Source organism: Anopheles arabiensis, chromosome 3 (genome assembly GCF_016920715.1).
Source record: "Anopheles arabiensis isolate DONGOLA chromosome 3, AaraD3, whole genome shotgun sequence".
NCBI lineage: Eukaryota > Metazoa > Arthropoda > Insecta > Diptera > Culicidae > Anopheles > Anopheles arabiensis.
Window position 1 is genome coordinate 70,813,847 of NC_053518.1, and position 22,690 is coordinate 70,836,536.

General features: G+C 46.4%; 1 protein-coding gene across 15 annotated transcripts in view; it reads right to left on the reverse strand.

The window, feature by feature from the left end:
* The window catches only part of LOC120899881 (alpha-catulin), a 72,113-nt gene extending 50,619 nt beyond the window's left edge, over nucleotides 1-21,494 (reverse strand). For 7 of the 15 annotated variants that reach the window (XR_005739118.1, XR_005739117.1, XR_005739116.1 and 4 more), the window contains exons 1-2: nucleotides 10,416-10,744; nucleotides 6,557-7,255 (exon numbers count right to left, since the gene is read on the reverse strand). Coding sequence is in view for 10 of the 15 variants with exons in the window: in XM_040306186.1 (XP_040162120.1) it covers nucleotides 6,557-6,913 (357 nt within the window). In the remaining 5 variants the exon portion in view is untranslated. Of the gene's footprint in view, nucleotides 1-6,556; nucleotides 7,256-10,415; nucleotides 10,745-20,137 lie in introns of those variants that run through there. The other 8 variants (XM_040306189.1, XM_040306188.1, XM_040306182.1 and 5 more) reach the window with 7 other exon arrangements.
* Between the last annotated feature and the right edge of the window lie 1,196 nt (nucleotides 21,495-22,690).

Sequence of the window (22,690 nt, forward strand, 5' to 3'; positions counted from 1 at the left end):
GAACGGCTTTAACACAATCATTCCGATCCCGTAAGCCAGCACTAATTGGATTCTATTTGTGAATATTGTGTAAGTTAAAAGCCAGTTGCTCCTTTTCCAGCCCGGCAAACGCTCGATGGAGACGCCCGGTGGCTGCTGAACGCTGATGGAGCTGCCTGGTCTTTCACGGCACAAACATGGGGACGCCAGGTGTCGCACGTAAAATTGAACCTCAAGCGTAAAGAAGCAGAAGAAGAGAGCGCAAGGAATGGGTGGATATTCGCACGGAGGGATTAGGATTACCGAACGAGCGGCAAGCAACCAAACGCGTCACACCGACGGACCCACGGCCCAATGATTAGTATTCAAAGGAGCTTCGAGACGGTGATGATTATTGCAAAGATAACCGACCCCGATCCTCGGTCCGGTGTATAAGCATTACAACCGACGACCGGCTGCTTTGCGCCAAACGTACCCACGTGCGCCACACATTCCGGAACGTTCCGTGGAATGCGTCTCGTCCAGTTCCTCCCGCAAGGTAACAAACATCGTCCTTCCAAAAGAAAGTTTTCCTCGCGTAGCTCGGCACCGGGAAAAGCCCAGAAATGAAGCGAAAATAAGTATAAAAAAAAAAATCAGCAAAACCTTCACCCGGCGTGCTTTTATGTTGCTTTCGGTGCTGCACGACCGACGCTCGGTACGATAAATCGAGATATCCATTCCATCTGTTGCGGTTTCATCGTTAGCCACCGGATGCCATTTTGTCTGTCGACACCGGGTAAAAGGCATCCCGGCAAAACGCCCGTTGCCGTGTTTATCTCTTCCCTTGCACAGTTCAAGGACAGGGCCGCGATGCTGTCGGTGACGGTGCTAGAAATGAGACAAGCGTAAGCTGACATCATCTGTATTATGCAACAAGGTCAGGATTTTATTTTATTATCTTCGAAGGAAAAGGAAATGCCATTATAAAAGGTCTAAAAATATCCTTTTCATATTAACTTGCATACTCAACTTAATCGTTTATGTGATACATCCAAAACTGCTGCTTTATTAAGTCACTCTAACCTGCTCTAATAACTTATTCTCCTCGATTGAAAACTTTTCTCCGCTAATGTTTCGAAATGCACCCATTCTGTTTATCGTAAAGGCACATCATGTTTACTCACCGGCCAGCACGTGCCAAAACACACGCGCGTGTATCTAGCTAACACACACACACACACACAAACAAACACACCCGCAAACTGTTTCGATTGCCAGTTCAAGCACTGGCATTTACCTCACACTTTATCATCCTCCTTCCCGCTGCTTCAACCGTCTATTCCCACCGTGTCAGGGTGAAATCAACACGCAACCGATTCGACAGTAACGATGCCTGAACGATGGTATTTTCACCCAAACTTTATCTGCCTCCTACTCGTTGCCCCTCAATCTCACCAAACGGCGGTTTGATTTACTCACCATCATTATCCGAATGAACGGTACAACAGTCCTACACGAAAAAACGAAATACTCCCAGGTCCAGTCCAGTTGGGCCAGGGGGAGCACCAAATTGTGTCCAACGCAAACCACCAAGCCCACTATTGTTTGGAGTTGTTAAAGGCAAAACTCCCTTCCCTTACTCATCACACTAGGGCCGACACGATTTCAGCAAAAATGTATCAACTATTCATAAGACGCGCTCGCACGGGGGAAAAAAAGCTCCGTCCTCGATTGCTCGTAGATTATATCTTATTCATTTGATATTATTTCTTAATCATAAATAGACGACTGGCGGGAAGTGGTGGAAGCTTCCGCAGGACCGTGATGTTGTGGGATTTCCCTGTGGCCCGTACGCCCTGCTTGCTGCCATGAATGTCTTCCATCGTCCAAAGTGGGAGTCAGAATCACTGGCAGCAAATAATAATGATGGCGGTCTCGATGATGGTCGTGACGACAGGAGCAGCAGCACCAGCAGCAGTAACACTGCTAAGACACTGCCACTGCGTGTATTGTTCTGCGCGGGAGCAAAATGTGAACAAAAGAACACCGGGGGCTTCTGTAGGCTTCGGAGTCTTTTCTTGGAAGCAGCAATTCCCTATCCAGAAGATTTCGCTTTCTTGTATTGTTCAGCTCCGATGCGGTGTTGCTGTGCGATGGTCACCCTCCCGTAGGGCTGCGCTTGGCAGGAATAAAAACGCACACACGTATATAAATCGCTCCCACATACCGACCGGTTGACTGCAGTCGGCTTATATCACTTCAGTCAATATTGACTCGGTCCGGGAGCCAGGAATAGCGGCTCAACAAACTCCTGGAGGCCTGAGGGCCACAAGGTTTCGGGAGCGTCACACAGGTCACCGAGCCCCACTTGCCAAGTCCACCGTATTGATGCGCCACGGGCAGAAGCACTTCCCGTCACGAACCAAACCTTCACACGCACATTGTTCTGCCAGTTTAGGGCCAGAGGGCTCGGAGCGATTCACTCCGAGTTCGTATGGCAGTGGCAGTTTTTTTCTCTTCTGTGCCCTTTCCATTTTTGTTTTCCCACCCGTTGCCGGGGCAGCTACAAGAGCAAGAGTTTGTTTGACATTAAGAGGTACAAGCCGGGCGAGACACGAGACCGCAACATTATGCTCGTTAATTGTTCGATGCCTGCAGTGGCATCGAGTGGGCTTGTTTCATTTCTGTTGTTTTTTTGTTTTGTTCGCCCTCGTTGAGCTGTGTGAAGCCTTCTCTTTGTATTCTCTTTTTTTCATTTCAATGCAGTTGTGTGTATCTTGGGGATGAATGTATTTAAATCTCTACCACACTCAAAGCGAAGGCACATTTCACAGTGAAAAGCTTTAAGCCTCTCTCAATCCACCGCCTTTCTCAAGCCACACAAAAGGTGAAGGCACGCCTTTGCTCCTCATGGAAGCTTGCTTGTTGAGGTTCGCATTTTATCATCAATCATCAAATTATCCCAACCGTGAATGATGAATTAAATTCCTTGAACCGAAACGTGTTCGGGCCTATCGCTTCTCCGGATAGCAAACTGCTAAGCGCAAACGTAAAAGCCATAATCGAAAACTCCACTTAAGTGCTGGAAAATTTTGCACATTAATGTGAGAACTGTTTTTATTTCTGTTTTGAGTCTTTGGGTGCATTTTTTCTTCCATTTCCAAATGGTTCAACAGGTCTCCAATTTATTGTAGAGTGTGAGGAAGACGATCTTATAAACTTTCCTACTGCTGTCATGATTAGACATTTTATTTGAATTGGAATATTTTCTTGAGCTCCAAAACAAACAAAAAAATGAACAATAAAACAAAGTGGAAACAACAAAGTGCTTGCTTGCGTACACTGACCGCGTACGGAATAGATGTCGTAACTATCATTAAGCTATTCAGCACCTCGCGCTAAGAGGCGTTTCCCGCTAAAGCACCACACCTTTGCGCGGCATCTCAAGCCATACAACGCTCTCTGCTACCGCGCCTCGCGCGCAGTATCGATCGATGGTCCCTCTATTATGCTCACGGGTAATGAATATCACGTTGCGCTTAATAAACCGTACACGTTTGTGGCATAAATTCAATTAAAGCGCTACGGCACCGAGACCGCGCGCGCGGGCGAGCGAGACCGACCCAAAACCGACCACCATTAAAAGGTACAATCTTCGCGCCGTAGGTGAAACCATTGCGCCACTATTCGCAAATGGCCGTGACAATGGCTCCCCATCCCTACCTTCACAAACGGAAGGAACACTCCATTCCTCGTGCAACGCCCCCACGGCACGGAAGCACAGAGCTACAGCATACGGCGAAGAAAATGTGCCGACGCAAAAGTGTGAACCGAACCACGTTTTGCGGCCGAATTCGTACGACTTCGCTTACACACACACGCACACACACACGCTCCGCCCGCACGTTACGTCGTTGCACATTATTGGCATGTTCTTAATTACCCCTGCGTTGATGTTGATGACGGGGGCACGTGGGCCCTGCGTCGGTTCTCGCGGGCAAGGCCAAGACACGACGACAGCCTCCCAAGGCAACATCACAACCAAACAAGGGGCAGTAACAGCTGTGTTGATGATGGAGCGGTGGCAGTGTGGCAGTTTCTGTGTGTGTGGCTATCATCTTCAGCTGTGTGTGCGGTCGGTAATTACAACTATGTGACCATATTCTGTACAATTATCCTTAATCTTGCTCGGATGTGTAGCACTCGAGTAGCCGGTCGGGAAGGACAACCATTTGGCAACGGTTTCGTTGGTGGATGGGATGCTTTTATTACAAGCCTCATGTTTGGAATTTATTTGCTTCTCTTGCTTACTTGGTATGTCAGAAAAGTTGCTTGGTTTAGCTTATTAATTACATACGTATTTATACGTCATCATAAGGCATTCATTTAGTCAAACAAATTTCACTGCAATCTTCTAGTTTAAAGTTCATACACCGAAAAAGATTAATATGAGTTTCAGAGATTGATCTTAAATGCTGTTTCTAAATCTTAACTTTTAGTTTGGTAGATTTTTTTTATCCATTGTAGAAATCATCGTAAATTTTACCAAGTATTCCACCTGATTTATGATAATTTATAACATCTACTAGCCAGTACTCTTGATATTATTTAATTAATTTTGAAAATAAAAAAATAAAGAGTTAGCTTAACCAAAAAGGCATCGTAAAAGCGTCGCCGTAAATACTCTTTCAGGCGATGTATATCCTCAATTGAGTTCTGTGATTTCTATTCAAGCCTTGAAAAAAAATGAATCGGGCATGTTACAATGAAAGCAGCCTAAAGGGATTTTTTAGTAGCAAAAATCTTGATCGCAAAAGTCTTGGTGGCAAAATTCTCGGTCGCAAAATGCTTGGTCGGAAAGTTCTTCATCGCAAAATGCTTGGTCGCAAATGTTTGGAGGCAAAGCTCCTGCTTGCAAAATGCTTGGTCGTAAAGTTCTTGGACGCCAAATCCTTGTTCGAAAAATTCTTGGTTGCAAAGTTCTTGGTCGCAAATTTCTTGGTCGCAAAAGTTCTTGGTCGCAAAATGCTTGGTCGCAAAATTTCTAGTAGTAAAAATGGCAAAATTTCATCTTTATCCATCTTCTTCTTCTTCTTTGGCTCAACAACCGATGTCGGTCAAGGCCTGCCTGTACCCACTTGTGGGCTTGGCTTTCAGTGACTAATTGATTCCCCCCCATAGCAGGATAGTCAGTCCTACGTATGGCGGCGAGGTCTAATTGGGGATTGAACCCATGACGAGCATGTTGTTAAGTCGTACGAGTTGACGACTGTGCTACGAGACCAGCTCTTTATCCATCTATTTATTTAAATTTTCCATATAAACCGAACAATTAATCAGATAAAGCTTACCACAAAATATTCAATTACCTTAATAAGTTAAAGCAATTTCTGGTTTACGACTTTGCAAAACCATTCTACGCTAATACTGCTCGAAACATCAATTCCAACTAGTTACCGGCAGTTGAGCAAAACTAAATTCAGTTGTTAGAATTTAATTAACAAACAGTCTGTATAAGCTCAACAATCACGCTAATCAGCACAACAACAAGCCAGCGTACCTTGGTCATATCTCACAAGGTACTCGCCTGAAGCCGCATCCTGCCTGAAGTCACCCCTGTTCCGCTCAACAAATTAAACCGCTATTTTCACCCCCAAAACCCTGCATGCCAAATTGCAACATAGCTAAATATATGTTCCCATTCCGATTCCCCAAGCTTCCGAGAAGAAAAGTTTTCCACCCACACCGCCACAGCGTTATTCTTACAGCGCGACAAAAAGGTGGGAAAGGATGAAGGGGCGAACAAAACACTTCCTGACAGTGGCAGGAAATACCCTCGAGGACCGTGTGCGCGCGCGTGAGTGTTTCATTTAGAAGCTTTCTGGTAGCGAAAGCCACGTTGGGGCTGCTAGAAACGAGATTACCCCTCGCAGCACTGTACCGGGGAACTGGGCCAGCAAAAGGACTAATGGGTTGGCATGGAACATCACTTCTTCAACTGCTTGCCTACCAGTCGCAACCAGCCAGTATTCCACAGTTTCTATTTTCATGTGCTCTGGCTCGTCTCTTGAGCTCGCAGTGTGTCAGGTGGAAACGATGGCTTTGAAATAGCAGCTACAGTGGGAAGCTGCTACACCCAGGTGCGCTGTGGGAATGTTCTTCAAGTGACTGCCGTGGCGTGGGAGGTGGGCTTTGGCCCGCTTTGTAGTGTCATGGTGTGATTTTCACTCGGTGCCATGTTTTTGTTTTTATCTTTTCGAGCAGGTGCGAAAGAGACTGCGAATAAGAAAGCGATACAGGAAAGCGAAGAGCTAGTGCACCTAGGCAAAAGGAAGGCTGGCAAGATCCCACAAGCGTTTTACTCAACCGAAAGACGAGCAGCAGGTGCACGGACTAGAGGCCAAGGAAGCTTATATTTCTGTACAGCTGGATGTTTTCACTGGCCGACTTTTAGAGCTGTACACGCGTGTAGAAAAAAGCCACAAGCACACACACACACGAACACCAGCACAAATATACACACGCAGATAGACACACACACATAGCTAGCTAGCGATAAGGCAATGGTCGGCTTCGCACGACCAAAGATACACACTTTTGATTGCGATCGCCTGTGCACGGAGCTGTTGCTGCTGCTTCGCCGACGGATGCCCGTGTCACCGCTGCCACCGGGGGCCGGCCCTCCCCGGCCCATTCCACCGGAAGTGGCGGCCGAGGCCATCGCTTCCGCTCCCCGGTTGCGGTCCACATCAAAGGAAGCACTTTTGCGGCGACTTTCTGCGCCGATCTTCCCGGACCCGGACGCGCCCAGCCCAGCCCCGCTGCTGCCGGCGCACGATTTCGAGCGATCCACCCGGGGACCGGTAGCACCACCCGAGGCGGCCATCCGTCGGCCAATATCATAGCTGGCACCAACGCTCGCACTACGCTCGAAGCAGCTCTTATCGTTCATTTTTCACTCGCGGTTTGATTTCACGGGGCTTGCTCACACTTGCTTACGGGGTTTTTCACGCTACTAAGGAGCTCCAGATTTCCACCATCAGCTTCTGCTTCATATTCCGAACACTTACTACTGGCACGCACATGCACGCATTCGACCAAGCAAATAGGGTGGCACCCTAGAAATTCACACTCACGATTCAAACACAAACACAACACTCTTTTCTTTCCAACTGCTCAACGACTGTTCCCCTTGCTGCTGGGACACCGGGCGGGTCGCCCTGACAGGAACACGGTTAACCAAGAAATCTCACCCCCTAGGAGCACACACTACAACACTACAGCAATAATCTCACTACAAAATCAGGTGCGGAGAAAACCACTTCTGTTCAACTTTCTGTCCACAAAAGCTTGGCACAACTTTGCGACAGCAAACAGTGCCCAACTCCTTCGTTCGCTCCTCGTTCTTCCAGACGTTCCTCGTGCCGCTGTGTCGACTACTGTATCTGACTTCCGGGTGAGCTATTTTCTCCCCTTCCCTTATCAGTGTACCTTCCATTCTTTGTCACCTTTTTCTCTCTACTTCACCTACTTGCCATGGATAAACTTTCCATTTTTCATTCCCCAAACGTTTTTCTTTCTTTCTCTATTCATGGTCTTGACGTACGATGCACTTCCCGGCACTCTGACAAGAGCTTGGGGACGAAACTTTAGGCCCCAAAAGCCCCATTCTGGGGAACGGTAATGGGACACGGTTTGCACGTTTGAAATGCGAGATAAACACTGCGTACTGTAGGTGTTTCGCTTCGTATTGCCGACTGCAGCAATGTCCCGTGGAGAATGCTTGAACTTTTGTTCGCAAACTCGGGCGACATTTTCATGCGAGTGTGCTAACGTCACAGAAGCTGGTTTGGTGCGATAGAAATCATGAGAAGCAAACCATTGAAACCATTGAGAATAAATAAACTGAATAATTTTTGAATTGACTACAATTAAAGCCTCACATTTCACCAGGAAAAAGGTTGTATAAAGTTTATCATTCAAACTAATTGATCATCTCTTCGCGTCATTGAATCTGTTGGGCCATGAATCCATCTTCCATTCACAGATTCAACGATCAGCGTAAACGCTTCACCAATTTTATGAATTGCCTAATCCCAAATCACATCCGCAGTCCGGCTCTGTGAGCTTGGGACAAAAATAAAACCAAATCCTCCCCGTCGTCACGACACATTCACTGACAACACCTAGCTTTGTCAAATTGCTTCCTCTGACGCCCCCTTCGCTATCATTTGGAGGATGTAACCGTTAGTTCCAATTTACAGAACCCAATGGCTGAACGCTTCCCGACATCCTCGACCGCTTCTTCCGATCGACATTCATCATTAGGGCAATTTATTTAACATCCATCGCGCTAAACTCCTCACCATCAACTTCCTTGCAAGGAAATGTAAGTACAAGCCATTTTTTGAAGTAAAAAAAGAAAGAGAGAGAGAGAAAAAGAGAGAGAGAGAGAGAGAGAGAGAGAAAGCCTCCGCGAAAACGGCGCATGGATTTATGGTTTAGCGTGTGCCCCCTTCGCTCCGGGCTTGCCACACCAATTTAAAGGGCATTAATCTTCGGCTCGTTATCGCCACCCCGGCACGCCGTACAACACACACACACACACACACACGTAGAGGGGTTCGATCGGCTTCCATCGATTATTTATGTATCGACCTGCCGCTGCTTTTCGAGTACGGGTACGTATTTATGAATAGCGAGCAATAGAGCCGGCCACACAGACACACGAAACCACACAGTGGTGACCTCATAAACGCTCCTTCTCTATCTCTACCACCTAGCACGATATGCTCCAAAAAGGAGGGAAGAGGGCTCTGTTATGCTATCATCAATTCGTGTTTTAGCCGCATTCTTCCACGCTCTAACCGCTCTGCCCGTGTATTCAAATGCCTCCGAGCCTATCAATCGCAGCTTTGTTTCCACCACCACTTTCCTTCTACACGTAAACCCCTTTTGCTTTTACCTGATTTTTTGAACCACCGCCAATAACCCAATAACACTAAAGGACGCACAGCTATGGCGATTGGGGATGAAGAGGATGGAAAACATGGCCACAAAAAGGAAGAATAAAACAGAATTGTACTTCCGAACACGTCCACCAACACACAAGCTCTCTATACACGACTATTGTTGATGACGATGATGATGGCGATGATGATGATGGATGGGGGATGATGGAGACTTTTCCCCCCAAAAAAAAAAACAAAAAAACAAAAAAAAAAACAAAAACACCAGCCTATGTATTGGTGCAAAGAATGAGAACCACAAAAGAAAAGTCTCAAAGTGCCTCGCTCTTCTCGGATTAATCGACGTGCAAAACAGTGGTGTGGAAGAAAAGCGGGAAAAATGGGCTTACACCCGTCCGGCCCGCACAGCACAGCACACAGAGGTTTAGGAGCGGGAAAAGTGTCACACACAAAACACCCTGTACCGTACGTACGGATCCGGGTCCAACACACTCACAGCGCGAAAATAATGCTCAGGCTGCAAGGTAGATGGGAAGTAAAAAGGGATTTGAATTTCCATGAATTGTTCGCGAGCTTTAATGGGCATTAGGAATGAAAATCCTCGTTGGTGGTGTGCTGCAATAAATACAGCAGTATTTTCATATCACTAAATGTCGCTTTTCCCTTATCACTTTCAACCAATAGGTTTACGGGACTTGATTTGAAGCAGATTTTCCCTCATTTCTTATACTAATTAAAACTCAAAACGACGCTAAAAACGGCACACCAACGGAAAACACCGGCATTTTCTTGACCACTTTTCCACTCAAAACATAACCGCAAAATATGGGAAAAGTGTAAAAGCGCTTCAGAACCTTAAATTAATTAGAAACACAAATTTTCCTTTCCAAAGCAGAGAAACATCACGCTATCGACGTCTTGTAAGCGATATCGTATCTTCCACAAATCCAAACCCATCTCTCACAGAGTCACACACACACTTACAAACACGACCAAAGCACAAATCTCCAAACCAAATCTCGCGCCCGAACCAGGCGCAACAGCACGCAACGGTCACAATGTATTAAACCACTTGTGTATTGGGGCGGTGTTTGCTGCTGGCCTGATTTTGTTTGGTGGGTTGGTTTTTTTTTTTGGTTGTCTTCTCCTTGTTGCTGCTGCTACCTTTCTTCACTACCATTGATTTGAAGCCCACGGCACGAGCCTAGGCACCCAGCAAGCGCGCTACGGGCGACGGGCTGAGAGCAACTGGGGAACCCGTACCGTGAGCGCACGAGCCTAGTCGTCCGTTTCGTGAGAATGTGCTGGAGTGTTCAACTTCACGTGATCTGACAACACACAACAGACGTGTGACGTACGAACAGGGTTTTTTACTCCTGCTTCAAGCTTTGATACCACACACTCACACACACACACACACACTTTTCTTGTTAACAGAAAGAGAGAGAGAGGACACGAAAAGCCCAAAAACACCGCATCACTTACTGGGAAGTTGGGGTACGCGTTGGAGTTTTTCTTTCTTCACGTTTCGCTAGCTTAGTCGCCGATTAATCCAAAAACTGCAGGTGACTTCACTGTTTCACCATCATCAGAGGAACTGCACTGTCCACGGTGTGCGTCCCACCAGAAAAAAAACCCGCACCAGAATCACCACCAACTGCTGGGGATCTCCGTTCGGGAGGCTAGCTGATAGCAAATGTGTGGCGCGGCTATCATGCCAACGGCGGGCGTTCTTTCCACGATGGGTTGGGGGGAGAGTGTTGGTTGGTTGGTTTCTTTGCAAGCGATGCGAACGGAAGACGATATGCAACTGAACCCCGAGCCACCGAGCAATGTATCCCGCAGCGGTTGGAGCACCAGCAGCAGCAGCAGCAACAGCCACAGTCACTCACCGAAAAGCGTGCGCTATACGCACACCAGGAAACAACGGTGAACGCGTGTGGAAAAAAAACTGGAGCAGTACGGTGGGAGGACCTTGTCCCATCCAAACACCCACACACTGGCAAACTGCTCAACCGAGAACGGTCAAACAGTTTCCCGCGAACGGCCGCGTGCAAGCTAAAATGGGGAACTCATTTGTTTTTATACCTTAGCCTTCCACTAAGGCTTGGGGCTACATTCTGGAGCAGTGGTAGCGTGGCAGGATTCGTTATGGACAAAATTTTGGTAAAACAAATTCATAAAAATTGTCTCTTATATTAGTGGAACAGGATTTTGTAGGATTTATACTCATTGGATGTTCAAAAGGAGCTTTACGATATTAAACAATAATTTTCTACATTATATCGCTCCAAGTTTAAGGAACTCATTAATGACGAATATTTAATAAATTTTCACATTTTATGATAATTTAGCTTCAAATATTCATTACTTTAAAATTCATATAACCTCTCCCTTAAATCTCAAGTCCCCCAACAAACCATCCTTTCCAACGAACAATACATTCAAGGACCCGTTCTTCTCCCCCTACCCAAACTTCTCCCGGTGCTGGAGTTCTAAAATTAAACTCGTTCACACGCAGACACATTTACAGGCCCCAAATCGACTTATCATCATCGTCAGACGTCCCGAGCCTACAAATCCTCACACGGAAAACCCCATTTCTTCTTCCCTCTTTTTGTTCCCTTATGCCTCTCTTTCCTCTCACTCACACATACACACACACTCATGCAAGCGTGGGATTTGATGTGATAAGGACGCCTTTCTCTCTCTGTACAACAATCGGCCCACGAGGTCGGGTACTAATTTTAGCTCCCCAGCCTGTAGCTGTAGTGGTGTGATGCTAGAGCAACCAAGACACACACCCACACACATCCAGTGGTACAGCTGTGTGGGAAAAAAGGAAGAACAACTATAACGCACCTACGCTCACACATACCACAGCAAAGGAAGGACGAACCTTGATCGTGAACTTTTTGCCACACACTCAAAAAAGCACTCACCAGCACGGTTGTGTGCGTGACACAGCCCGCCCGCCCGATGAGTGCCGCGTGCTCGTGTGGGTGTGGGCATCCCATGAGTGGGGTAGGGGCAAGGGGTTTGAGGCTATCCCGATTCAATGATTTGTTGTGATGTGCACAAGGATAACACAACAATCCGTGCGCATGTCGCGTGCAATCGTTTCCCCAGGAATTCGAGCACCGTTCGCACACGCACAGCTTCAACAGGAGCTTTCCGCTCTCCTGAGCGTAGCGCTAGTACTTCGCTGGTTTCATCTGCAAAAGTGACACGAGAAGCAGCCCCTTCCCCTTTTCGCGCTTTCGTCTGTTTCTCCTTTTCTTCTGGGACAACCTCCCTCAACGCGGATTTCGGTTAGGCCTCAGAGCCACCAATACACTCTCAGAATTCGGCATGTATGTGTGTGTGTGCAAGGGAAAAGGCTTGCTTTACAGCAAACTGAATGAAACATAAAAATAGCCCGCACTATCAACGCATCTAGGCACGATGCGCCAATGCATCGGTGACGTAGGCAACCGTTGCTACCAACGTCATCAGGCGTCACAAGCAATGAGCAATAAAAAAGAATGAGCTCTCCCACACCAACACACACACACACACACACTCTCTCAGACAAACCACAAGCTGGAAAACATCAGCCGAAACAGCACGGTGCAACCACAATTGCAACCGATGGCAACCATTGGAAACGGACGCATTGCACATTTCTCCTGTCTTTTTTTCTATTTCCAGCGCACGACAGAGGGGTGGCAGTTGGGTGGTGAGGTTCGGTAAAACGGCATGATATGTATGAATGTGTTTTTTGTTTTGTACGCCTGCTGACAGCGAACGATGCATCTTCCCGGAGATGCCGAGACTGTGCCGGCCGTCTCACGGTCAATTTCACCGTTATGCTATTTGAGTTGCATCTGTGCAGCGAGCCGGATAGAACAGGGGGGCATGGAAATGGAAATTGGGGTGGGTTTGGAGGGAAGGGAAAAGCCATAAAAAAGAAAATAAAACAACATTGCATCGGACAAGGAAAAATTCAATCTAGCTGGTACTACTACTAAATAGCGACCGAGCGCCATTCGTGCTGCTTGTGCACTTTACACAAAGGGAAATACATTCCAGACTTTTAGTGGGAGGGGGTGAGTGATTTTGGGGAAATTGAAACAGCTACAAAGCGTAACAAATAGAGATAGACTGGTATGGTGTTCTGCTTTGAAATAGTTTTGAGAGTGGGGTTTTTAGTACAAAGTATATTGTGATTTAGTACAACGAGTTTTGTCAAGTGGTCTTAAAGTATTTTTTCGATTTTTACTATGTTATTGACTATGTAGACATAAATCAAGTTGTCGAGCTTGATCAAGATCAAGCTTTTATTGTCAATTTACAGGGGTTTTGAAGAAGTTTCAAGAACAAACGTTCATAACCATCCTGCTCCTGTGTATGTATGACGTTGTTTATTGTTGTATTTGATATTCTCAGGAGGTATAAAGGATAATTTGTATATTTTCTGAATATTTTCATAGTAAAAAGAACACTAATTCATTTAAATATATTAAGAATAGGTATAAATTTTGCTTTATACCTTTTGAGTACTTATTAACAGTAAATGCTTAATAACAGATATGTATACAACGGATTGTGAAGTTATAAATTGAAATGTTCTCCATCAAAGATAAAGCCCGCATCATTAAGCTGACGTGACAATCTCTGCTTTCTTACCGAAATCATTCTTCAATTGCCTTTTCGCACCCCGGGGTCCACTGCAACAAGTTTCTACACACATTGTACACGCTGACTCCATTACACCCCATTACGCCGCCCCGTTTATTGCTTGTGGATTTCTTTCAGCAAAAACGCAAAACACAAATATCGTTTCATTTCCATCCAGCATTTCTACAACCCCATCGACAAACACACACACGCACGCACGTACACTTTCAGTCCATTAACCCGTACTCTTCATTGCCTCGCGTGGCCCCAGAAGGCCCATGTCCCATGGAAGGCCGTGGAAAGTCCAAGGCGGTCGGAGTTCTATCCTTCCCTCAAGTTGTAGGAAAGAGGGGGGAGAAACAAGGAACAGGGCTATGGCAAAGCGTGGGTCCCATTAGTCCAGCCCGGCAATCGATCAGTCGAACGGGTAGGTACAAAAACACTCCCCCCACTTGCCGTAACGTCTAAACGGTGTGTGGTCGTCTACATTGCTGGGGTAGAGTTTACCTTACCCTGCACGGTACAGTGCTATCCAGCACTCCAGCACAGGGCGAGGGCATCGGCGAGGGCTGGGCGAAATAAAAACAAAACCCCCAGACCTCCCCCGGCACAGTAATGCGATACGTGATACGCGCGCTAGCACCACCCTGCGGGTGTTTGATTTGACGTCCAACGGTAGCCGGAAGGTAAATGTTCCCGTTTCGCTCCAGCCAGTAGAGCTGGTGGTGATGGTGGCGGTGTAATCGTGCAATGCAACACGTTGCCCTGCTCCTGCTAAACGACACAAACTCACACACGCTACACATTTATTTTCTTTTGGGAAAGCTAGGAAAAACTTTTGCGATTCCTGTACCGAAAAAAAACGCATGACTCCAATGCATGAATTTAACTTTTGTCCCTCACGAGTTGTTCCATTTTTCTTACCCAAAGTTCCTAAATCAATCAAATATTAGCCCCCAAAACGGTAGCACACACACGCACGCACACACAGTATTAGTAAACTGCTTTACTGCTTCCCTTGGGCGACCCAAATATCGCTTAAACAAATTCGCGATTTTTATTGCCCACTTGAGAGAGAAAGAGGAATGGGAGGCGCTGTGGCCGAAGTGCTACCAATACATTCCCTTCCAGGCTCTAGCTCCATCGTTTGCATGTTGGGCCTTGTTTGGGGCTGAAATGTCATAAAATCGGTACCGACTCGCGTGGCATCGCAGATGTATGGAACTGCCCCACAGGAGTACCACGGCCCACAGTGGAACCATAATATCAAACTCTCACGAATCTTGCGTGCATCTGCGTTCGTGGAAAATCAGTGCCTTTAGGAGGTGAAGTAGCATGAGGAGAGCACTGGTATGGATAGGAGGCTTTAATTTTAATACACAACCACCACGTGAGCATGATTGGAAATGTGGTTTTGGGGATATTAAATATTCCTGAACGTTTGAAGTTGGAACGATGCAACCGCCAATAAGCGTCACCTGGTGTGCGGTTATTGTAACTGTCCATTGCAGTTCTTACTTTATTTTCCTTAAAGTTGTACTCTAAAATAAAGTTATCACTTCGATAGTCTTCTTTTGCAATAAAAGGATTCAGCTGTTCTGGTAGGTTCCTAAGTACTGATGTACTTATTAAGCCTTGTTAGACATAATATCGAAATGTTATCTCCCGACACAACCAGCCATGTTCAACCTACATTATTCCATGCAATATTAAACCCAATCATACTAATTTCTACCGATCAGCACCACAACACTTTAATACACGCATTCCAACCTTCCCAAGAAGCGCCCTTGGATCTCCAAAAACCTTAGCTTTGAACCTTAATTGAATCGGCTCCCCTTCCGCAACGAAATAATCTTAATTACTAATTGCCATCCCAACTGTTCTTCGTCGTACGTACGTACGTATGTGTTACGGCGCCCAAACTTTACCTTCACTTTTCGGAAACCTTTCCCGAATTAAATTCTGTACCATTTTCATTAAGCAACAAACTTTTTAGCCTTTTGCAGCAGGTAAGCTCATTTACGGAGCCAAACGCTTTAACAAACTTTCCCAGGCCAAAATCGTACAATCTCATCGTGAGCTTAGTAGCATGACCGAGCGCCATAAATTGGGGTTTGGGATTGGAGTTGCCCGCGAACCGGATTAGTCCTGCCAGATTCACACGGATTCTACGGCGCTCCCCGCCCATGGTTCATCATTATCGCAAATCGTATCATTCACTGGTCCGTGTCATGCAATTCCAATTCTTCGCCCGATTAAACTTCCTTTGCTGGGAGGTCAGGGAATTGGAAAGAGCTTCACTTAGACTGCGACACACACGCATACTCACACGGTAATTGAGTTAGAGTTTGTACTCTTTTGCTCCAGTTTAATGACGTACCGGCGGTACATGGAGCCATTTCTGGAGCTTCCCATGGAATGTGACGACACTTTAAGATTGAAGCGTAACGAACGACCGCAAATGAATCACAAATACAACGTCGGCGTTCTATTTTGACAGCCGGTGTTCGCCCTTGCTCACATTCGCAACTCCAATGCCTTTTTTGGCCTAGGAAGGAGTAAAAATAGAACCCAATATTCCAGCTCTGTCTCTGTGTAGGACGGAACAGGTACTCCAGCGAAAGCTTCCAACCCAAAAAACCTTGGTTCGGAAGTGCCCTGTAATGGTGTTTGTAACCGATGTCAACCGTGTCACACACACAAACACACGCGCGACAAGTGATGATGGTGACCCATCCGTGGAAATTGACAGGCCTATCCGATGCGGTGCAACAGTTTGATGCGAGAGGCGCATGTCTTCCTCGAAGCCTACGAAAGCCCTATCTTCTTTTACTTACTCGGTGTACAAGCTCTCTCGTTCTCTCTCTCTCTCTCATTTTTACAAGAATGTGTGACTCTCTTTATTTGTAACCTTCTGATAAGAGTAAGAAGCTACCTCCAGCAACAGTGTATGATATATCAGGGCGGTTTAAAATACAAGTTTCGCTTATCTTTTTTAAAGCATTTGATTCTAGGAGCTTTCTAAACTGAGTTTCGTTTCTTTCAAGAAGACATTGTTAAATTGTCAAGTGGATAGTTAATAAATTAATTGGATATTTAATCCCTTCTTTAGAGTAACATGCAGCATAATCAGCAAAGTCTTCTTTCATCCATCCCGTTTTAATCGGCTTACTGTATTGGAAACACCGAACCAAAGTCTACATGCGGCACGAGTTTGTATTTTTCTCCCCATTTCCCCCTTTTCATGGAAAGCAATAAGCATTCCCAGACGCCACCCCAGCCAGCCACTGCCACTGTCGCACTGCCAACAAAATCCAATCAATCGTATTGACAACGTACTGATGGAAGACAAATATTTTGACTGCCAAATTTGCTTACCACGGCCTTTCTGACTCCCCGAACTTACTCCGAACTGTGTTTCGCGCGTTGAAAAGTCACGCTGACGTTGTTGTTTTAGCGAAAAACGCATGCCATCGGTGTTGCCCAGGAAGTGAAACGGTGCAGTCTTTTTTTTGGGAGGAGAGCGCAAACAGAAAACAAACATAAACATTCCCAGACGGTGTGGATTAAATGGTACTTTGGGGAGGGGGAGGGAGTCTTCTAAGAGTTTTGAGGGAAAACTCGAGGAACAACATATTGATACAGTCACTCCATCAGCATCTGGGAAGACATTTTCAATTCCAACTAGACAGCATACAGCTTGTCATTGCCGATGCATTGAGCAAACCGTAAGAACGCAACAAGAGCGTCCATTTGTTTGCTGTGTCTCAGAAAAACAATACAACCCCACCATTGATCGTGCATTTGTTCGGCTACGGATTGATTACATCCATCATGCATCATATGCAAGTAACTCAGCCCACCCATCTCGGCAACGTCCCTCGGCACTTGTCTTCGCTAATTGGACAGCGGCGTCATAAATCTCCGCCAAAAACTGCAGCGCGAGTGCGTTCGGCCGCGCCTTATTGTTCGGCCGCGCAAGCAAACAGCAGCTTGACGGATTGGCGACACTCGCCGATGCCATTATTCATCGCCCGTCTGCGAGCTGCGTTGACGGACGGTACGCCACGGTACTATCGTGGTGTTGTTCCAACCACACTCCCTCCCTCTTTTGTTTCTTAAGTGTCTGACGTGGGACAGCCGCATAAAACATAAAAACACACGCGCGACGAATCAACTATTCTATTCTTATACGCTTCTTTGCTTCTGGGGCACTTTGGCGTCCCCGTCTGGGAGCAGTTGTTGGTTGTATTGAGGGAGAGAGGCTAGGCTTTCCTTCAACGGACCATCATGTCATATTCTCCAGGCGTTGGCTTAAAAGGTTACCCTTTCTCAGAAACATGACATTTAATACTGTGTAATTGGTTTTATTTCCTTCTCAAAACAACGTTTGATTAAACTGAAAAGTAATTGTACAGCACAGGGCCAGATAATAGCTGCCAACTTCCAACCTTCATCTTCTTAAAAGTCAAAGTTTGCCCCCGTACGCCTCAAGCATTGCACAAATAGTTTATCAGTAGGAAGCAACGGAAGAGAAAAGAAAAGTCGTACCAAACAATATCAACATTTTCCACATTCTCCGGTGCAAAAGTTGCTTCCGGTGCCCGATGTATCCGGGAAAGCACCGACACACACACCCACACCCATCGCTTCCTTGGCCAGATGCCACACACCGGCACGGCTTTCGCTGCAATCGGCTGCAAACGATCGTTTTATCATCGACCTGACAGTTCGACGATTGTTTATCGCACGAACGAAACGGAAACTTCACACCATTTTTTGCACACTTCCTCACCCTACCCGCTGTCGTCCGCTTCATCTTGCCACCCCGCAAACCTGTCCTTTTCTTCCCTTCCCCCCTTCTCTACAGACACGACTTTTATCGACTTTTCACAAATTCTCTGCTCCACACGTCGGTGACACCCGACGCGATACACTTCTCTGGCGCTGGCTCGCGCACCGGCCCAACCCAAACCGACGTCTGTTCACTGTCGACTATACTATAAATAAACTTTTCGCTTTTAATAATTATTGTCTGCCGCCGCGGGACGCCCGACTGGCGAGTCTAACTTTAGTCCGTACACAAGCACACGCACAACCGTGTGTGTGTGTGTCCCCGACGTGAGAGAGCACGCGTGCTCTTTTGCCCCGGTTTGGCCACCCCATCCCAGGGGGAGGGGAGGGGAGTTTATGGGGTTGTATGCAATCTCGAGGTTTGGTGGTGTCTCGCGTCCCGCGCGATTTTACGCCCCCTTGTGCATGGCGCGAGTTCTACTGGGATTCGGTTTTCCACGGTGCGTTTTGCCGCCAAGAGGTGGTCGCACTGAATTTTGGCCGCTCTGGCGCCAGCATACTGCGCTGCTTCACACACACACACATACACACGCACCATAAGCCACCAGATTGCCAGATGCTCCCATACATCATGCGCGATCGTCTTCAGAATTCATTCATTCTATAAAAGTCGGACTTCGTTCTTGTTTGGGCTATTCTGTTAATAATAATTACTCATACGTTTTGAAAAGTGGTAAAAATATAAGTAATGCCGTTCATGCAGCCACAGCATTGTGAACCATTTCGTGCCAACAAGAAACAAATTTAAAAAAAAAAACACCACCATCTGCAGCGCGTTCGCTGTGTGCGAACAAACAAAACTCATGTGCTGCGCTATCTTGATTGTTATTTATTTATAAAACTTTCCTCTGGGCGAATGCCCTTCTCCATCTCGATCGTGATGCTCCTCCCGCCTCCTACTCAGGGGCATAGGATGGGTGTTTATGGTGCTGGTCGCATCAGCGCGTGTGTGGCCGGCTCTCCGTACGGTGTGACGACGACCCAGATGAAAATCTGGGCGCTCCCAGATGGCGTCGGACCCGTGGGGTGTGGATCACCAACAACGACCATAAAGAAAATTGCAAACCAATGGTGGGGACCCTACGAGAGACGTTGATTGAATCCGATTCTTGGTGGACTGTACAGCAGCAGCAGCCACACGTACACAAATCCAATGGCTCTACTGGCTGTAATCTACTGACTAAGAGCGTCTGCAGCATGTTTTGATGTGTGTCGAATAACAAATCAAAATGAAGGCAGGTAGACACACAGTACAGTAAGTGTGAAGGAGAGTTTGGAGCTTAGGCATGATAGATTTATCGTGGAAAAAGTCGATGTCTGTATTCTGATTGGATAAAAAGTTACAAAGAAACAAGGTACTTGGTCATAATCTAGTGAGACTCGATCTGCATCCCGCTATGTTGAAGTCGAATCGGCTACACATTCGACTGCGAAGCTATCCCGCGATATGATCGTTGATAATCAATAAAATCGAACATTAAGAAACAACAGAATAGTTCATTCGTAAATGCTTTGAAATATGTTTTAGTGTTTAACATTGATTATAAACTGAAACGCTTTTGTAAACAGTAATTGTAGACTCTAAACTGGATCTACAATGTTTTTTTGGAGAATATCAATTTGAGCATCGAATCCATTTGACAATAACTTTACTGTGCTTGTTTGTTTTCTGTTTTCATGACATTTCTTACCTGCTTCATTAATGGCACGAGCGTTTTTTCGACCGATTTGATTTTGATATCGAGCATAAACTCGCTCGTCGCCGTAGTTCCAGCGCCACCGGCCACATTGCTCCCGCTTCCCTCCACCATGCTGCGTGATAATGACATTTCGCTGCGTTTGCTTTCCTTTACCGACACCGAGCTGCACCCAAACAACACACACACACACACACTGCGGTACTAAGACTTTGGTGGGCAAATATTTTCAATCACGCATTGTATTCTCCTCAACAAGCGCAGCCATTGCTTGATTCATTCACCGAAACCCAAACACGAATGCTCTTTTCTGTTGATTTTTATTTTTGTTATAAATAATTATTATGACCACACAAACACGCACACAAACACACACACACAGACACCGCTTGATCGCTGAAAGGTTACTTTTGGCAGGGTAAAATTAATTTTCCTCCTTTTCCCGCAATAAACCGGCCCGTCCGTTTTGCGGCGAAACAAACACTCGCGCTGTCACCGAGCATCAGCATCGATTTGCAAGTATACCATTCACCAACCACTGACACCGTGGGGTGCCGTATCGACCACCATCACCACCACTACCACCACCGCTAATACGCACACGTACGCAACGCGATCTTCAAAGATTTTGCTTTGTAGAAACGCACGGTCGATTTTATCACCATCAGAAATATCTCATTTTTTCCCGCACCGCGCGCTGTCGGAAATAATTCGCCGCTTACGAAACGAATCGAACAAACCTAGCCGTAAAAGCGTAAGTAGCGGGGTGTGATGGGCAGGAAAATTGTGAACCGTCGCGAACAGAACAGATCGGCTGCCATAAATCCCGCTACGTTAGAACGCTCCCGTTGTTTCCTATTGAGCTGTCAAAAACGCATACACACAGGCGAGCGAGCGCGCGCGCGCGTGAATACGCAAAGCCCTGCGAACGGTCAGATCACGCACACACACCCATCGCAGAGAAACTCATCTTTACCTATTTCCCACCTGCCTTTGTGCGTTTTGGTCTTTCAGCACGGTAAGAGCAATGGGCTAGGAATCTTCAAATGCATAAGGCAACATAACTAATGGACCGGATCAGCACAACAAATGAAAACGATCGCGGACTAGCAGCAAAAGTAGAACATGCATTGACTACTATAACTCGACGCACACACACACAAACACTACTCTGAAGCTAGTAGCGGTAATCTGTCAAACCGTGCGACTTTGCCGATCGAGTTTTCCTTTTCCCACAGTCACACGCACACCGGCGCACGGTCGAATGACATTTCGCTCCGCTCACAGTGCCCGTGATCTTTACCCTCACGCGATCAGCGATCGGGGTTGTGTGTGCTTCCACTCGCTACACCAAACGCGCTCCGACTGACTGGCTCGGTACGATCGAGGTCGAAAATTCGTACCGACCGATCAGCTCGGAAAATTCGCTCTCTCTCTCTCGCTCGGAAAATCTTGCAAGAGATACTGTGACCATACAGGGTGATCATGAAATGAGAGAAACCAGTTGAAAGAGCAGCACAAGAGAAGAGACGGAGAGCGATAAAAATAGGGACATCGCTTCTTTAGGGAGTTGAATCGATTCGAGTATTGCAAGCATATGGTTTAAAAAGTTATTGTAGTAATTATTCATAAGATTCACCCGATTATGCTTGGGCCCGACCAGTTGAATGTGCCACACATTAAAACTCACTGAAAAAAAGGATTAAATTTTGATTAATCCCTAAACGCCATGGAGCAGCCTGGTACTTTGTAACAAATGATTGGAACAAAAATTGTTTTCCATTTCTTTCTTTAAACAAGTTTCTAGTTCAAGTCTGTTTTTACAGTTGAGGTAGGTAGATTATCGTACTGATGAAATTAAATGCTCGGCTCTACGCGATTGATTAAAAATTGAGAACTGAATTATTCTACGGGAATAGAGACTACGGGAACCATCTTCTATAAGTCAACCCAGATCCTGGCATACGCTGATGATATAGACATCATTGGTCTACGGAGAGCCGCAGAAGCCTACCAAGAGATCGAGCAGGTGGCAGAGAGCCTCGGATTGCAGATAAACGAGGTAAAGACCAAACTGAACTACCAATAGATAATCAGAACCTACGTAGGCGTGGCGTACAGATAGATGAACGCACTTTTCAAGTCGTCTCAGAATTCACCTATCTCGAGTCAAAGGTCAGCAACGACAGCAATAGCATGAAGGCTGAGTTGCGCGCAAGGATGCTGGCTGCCAACCGGTCATTCTACAGCCTGAAAAATCAGTTCACCTCAAAGAACCTGTCGTGACGGACGAAACTGGGACTATATAGTACCTATATAGTACCAGTACTCACATACGCCTCTGAGACATGGACACTGTCCAAATCTGACGAAACCCTCTTAGCCGCGTTCGCTTAGGAAGATGCTAAGAAGGATACTTGGCCCCGTATGTGTGGAAGGACAATGGAAGAGCCGTTATAACGACGAGCTATACGAAATGTATGGTGATACACTGTCGTACAGTGTATCAAGCTCGCCAGGCTCCGGTTGGCTGGCCATGTTATACGC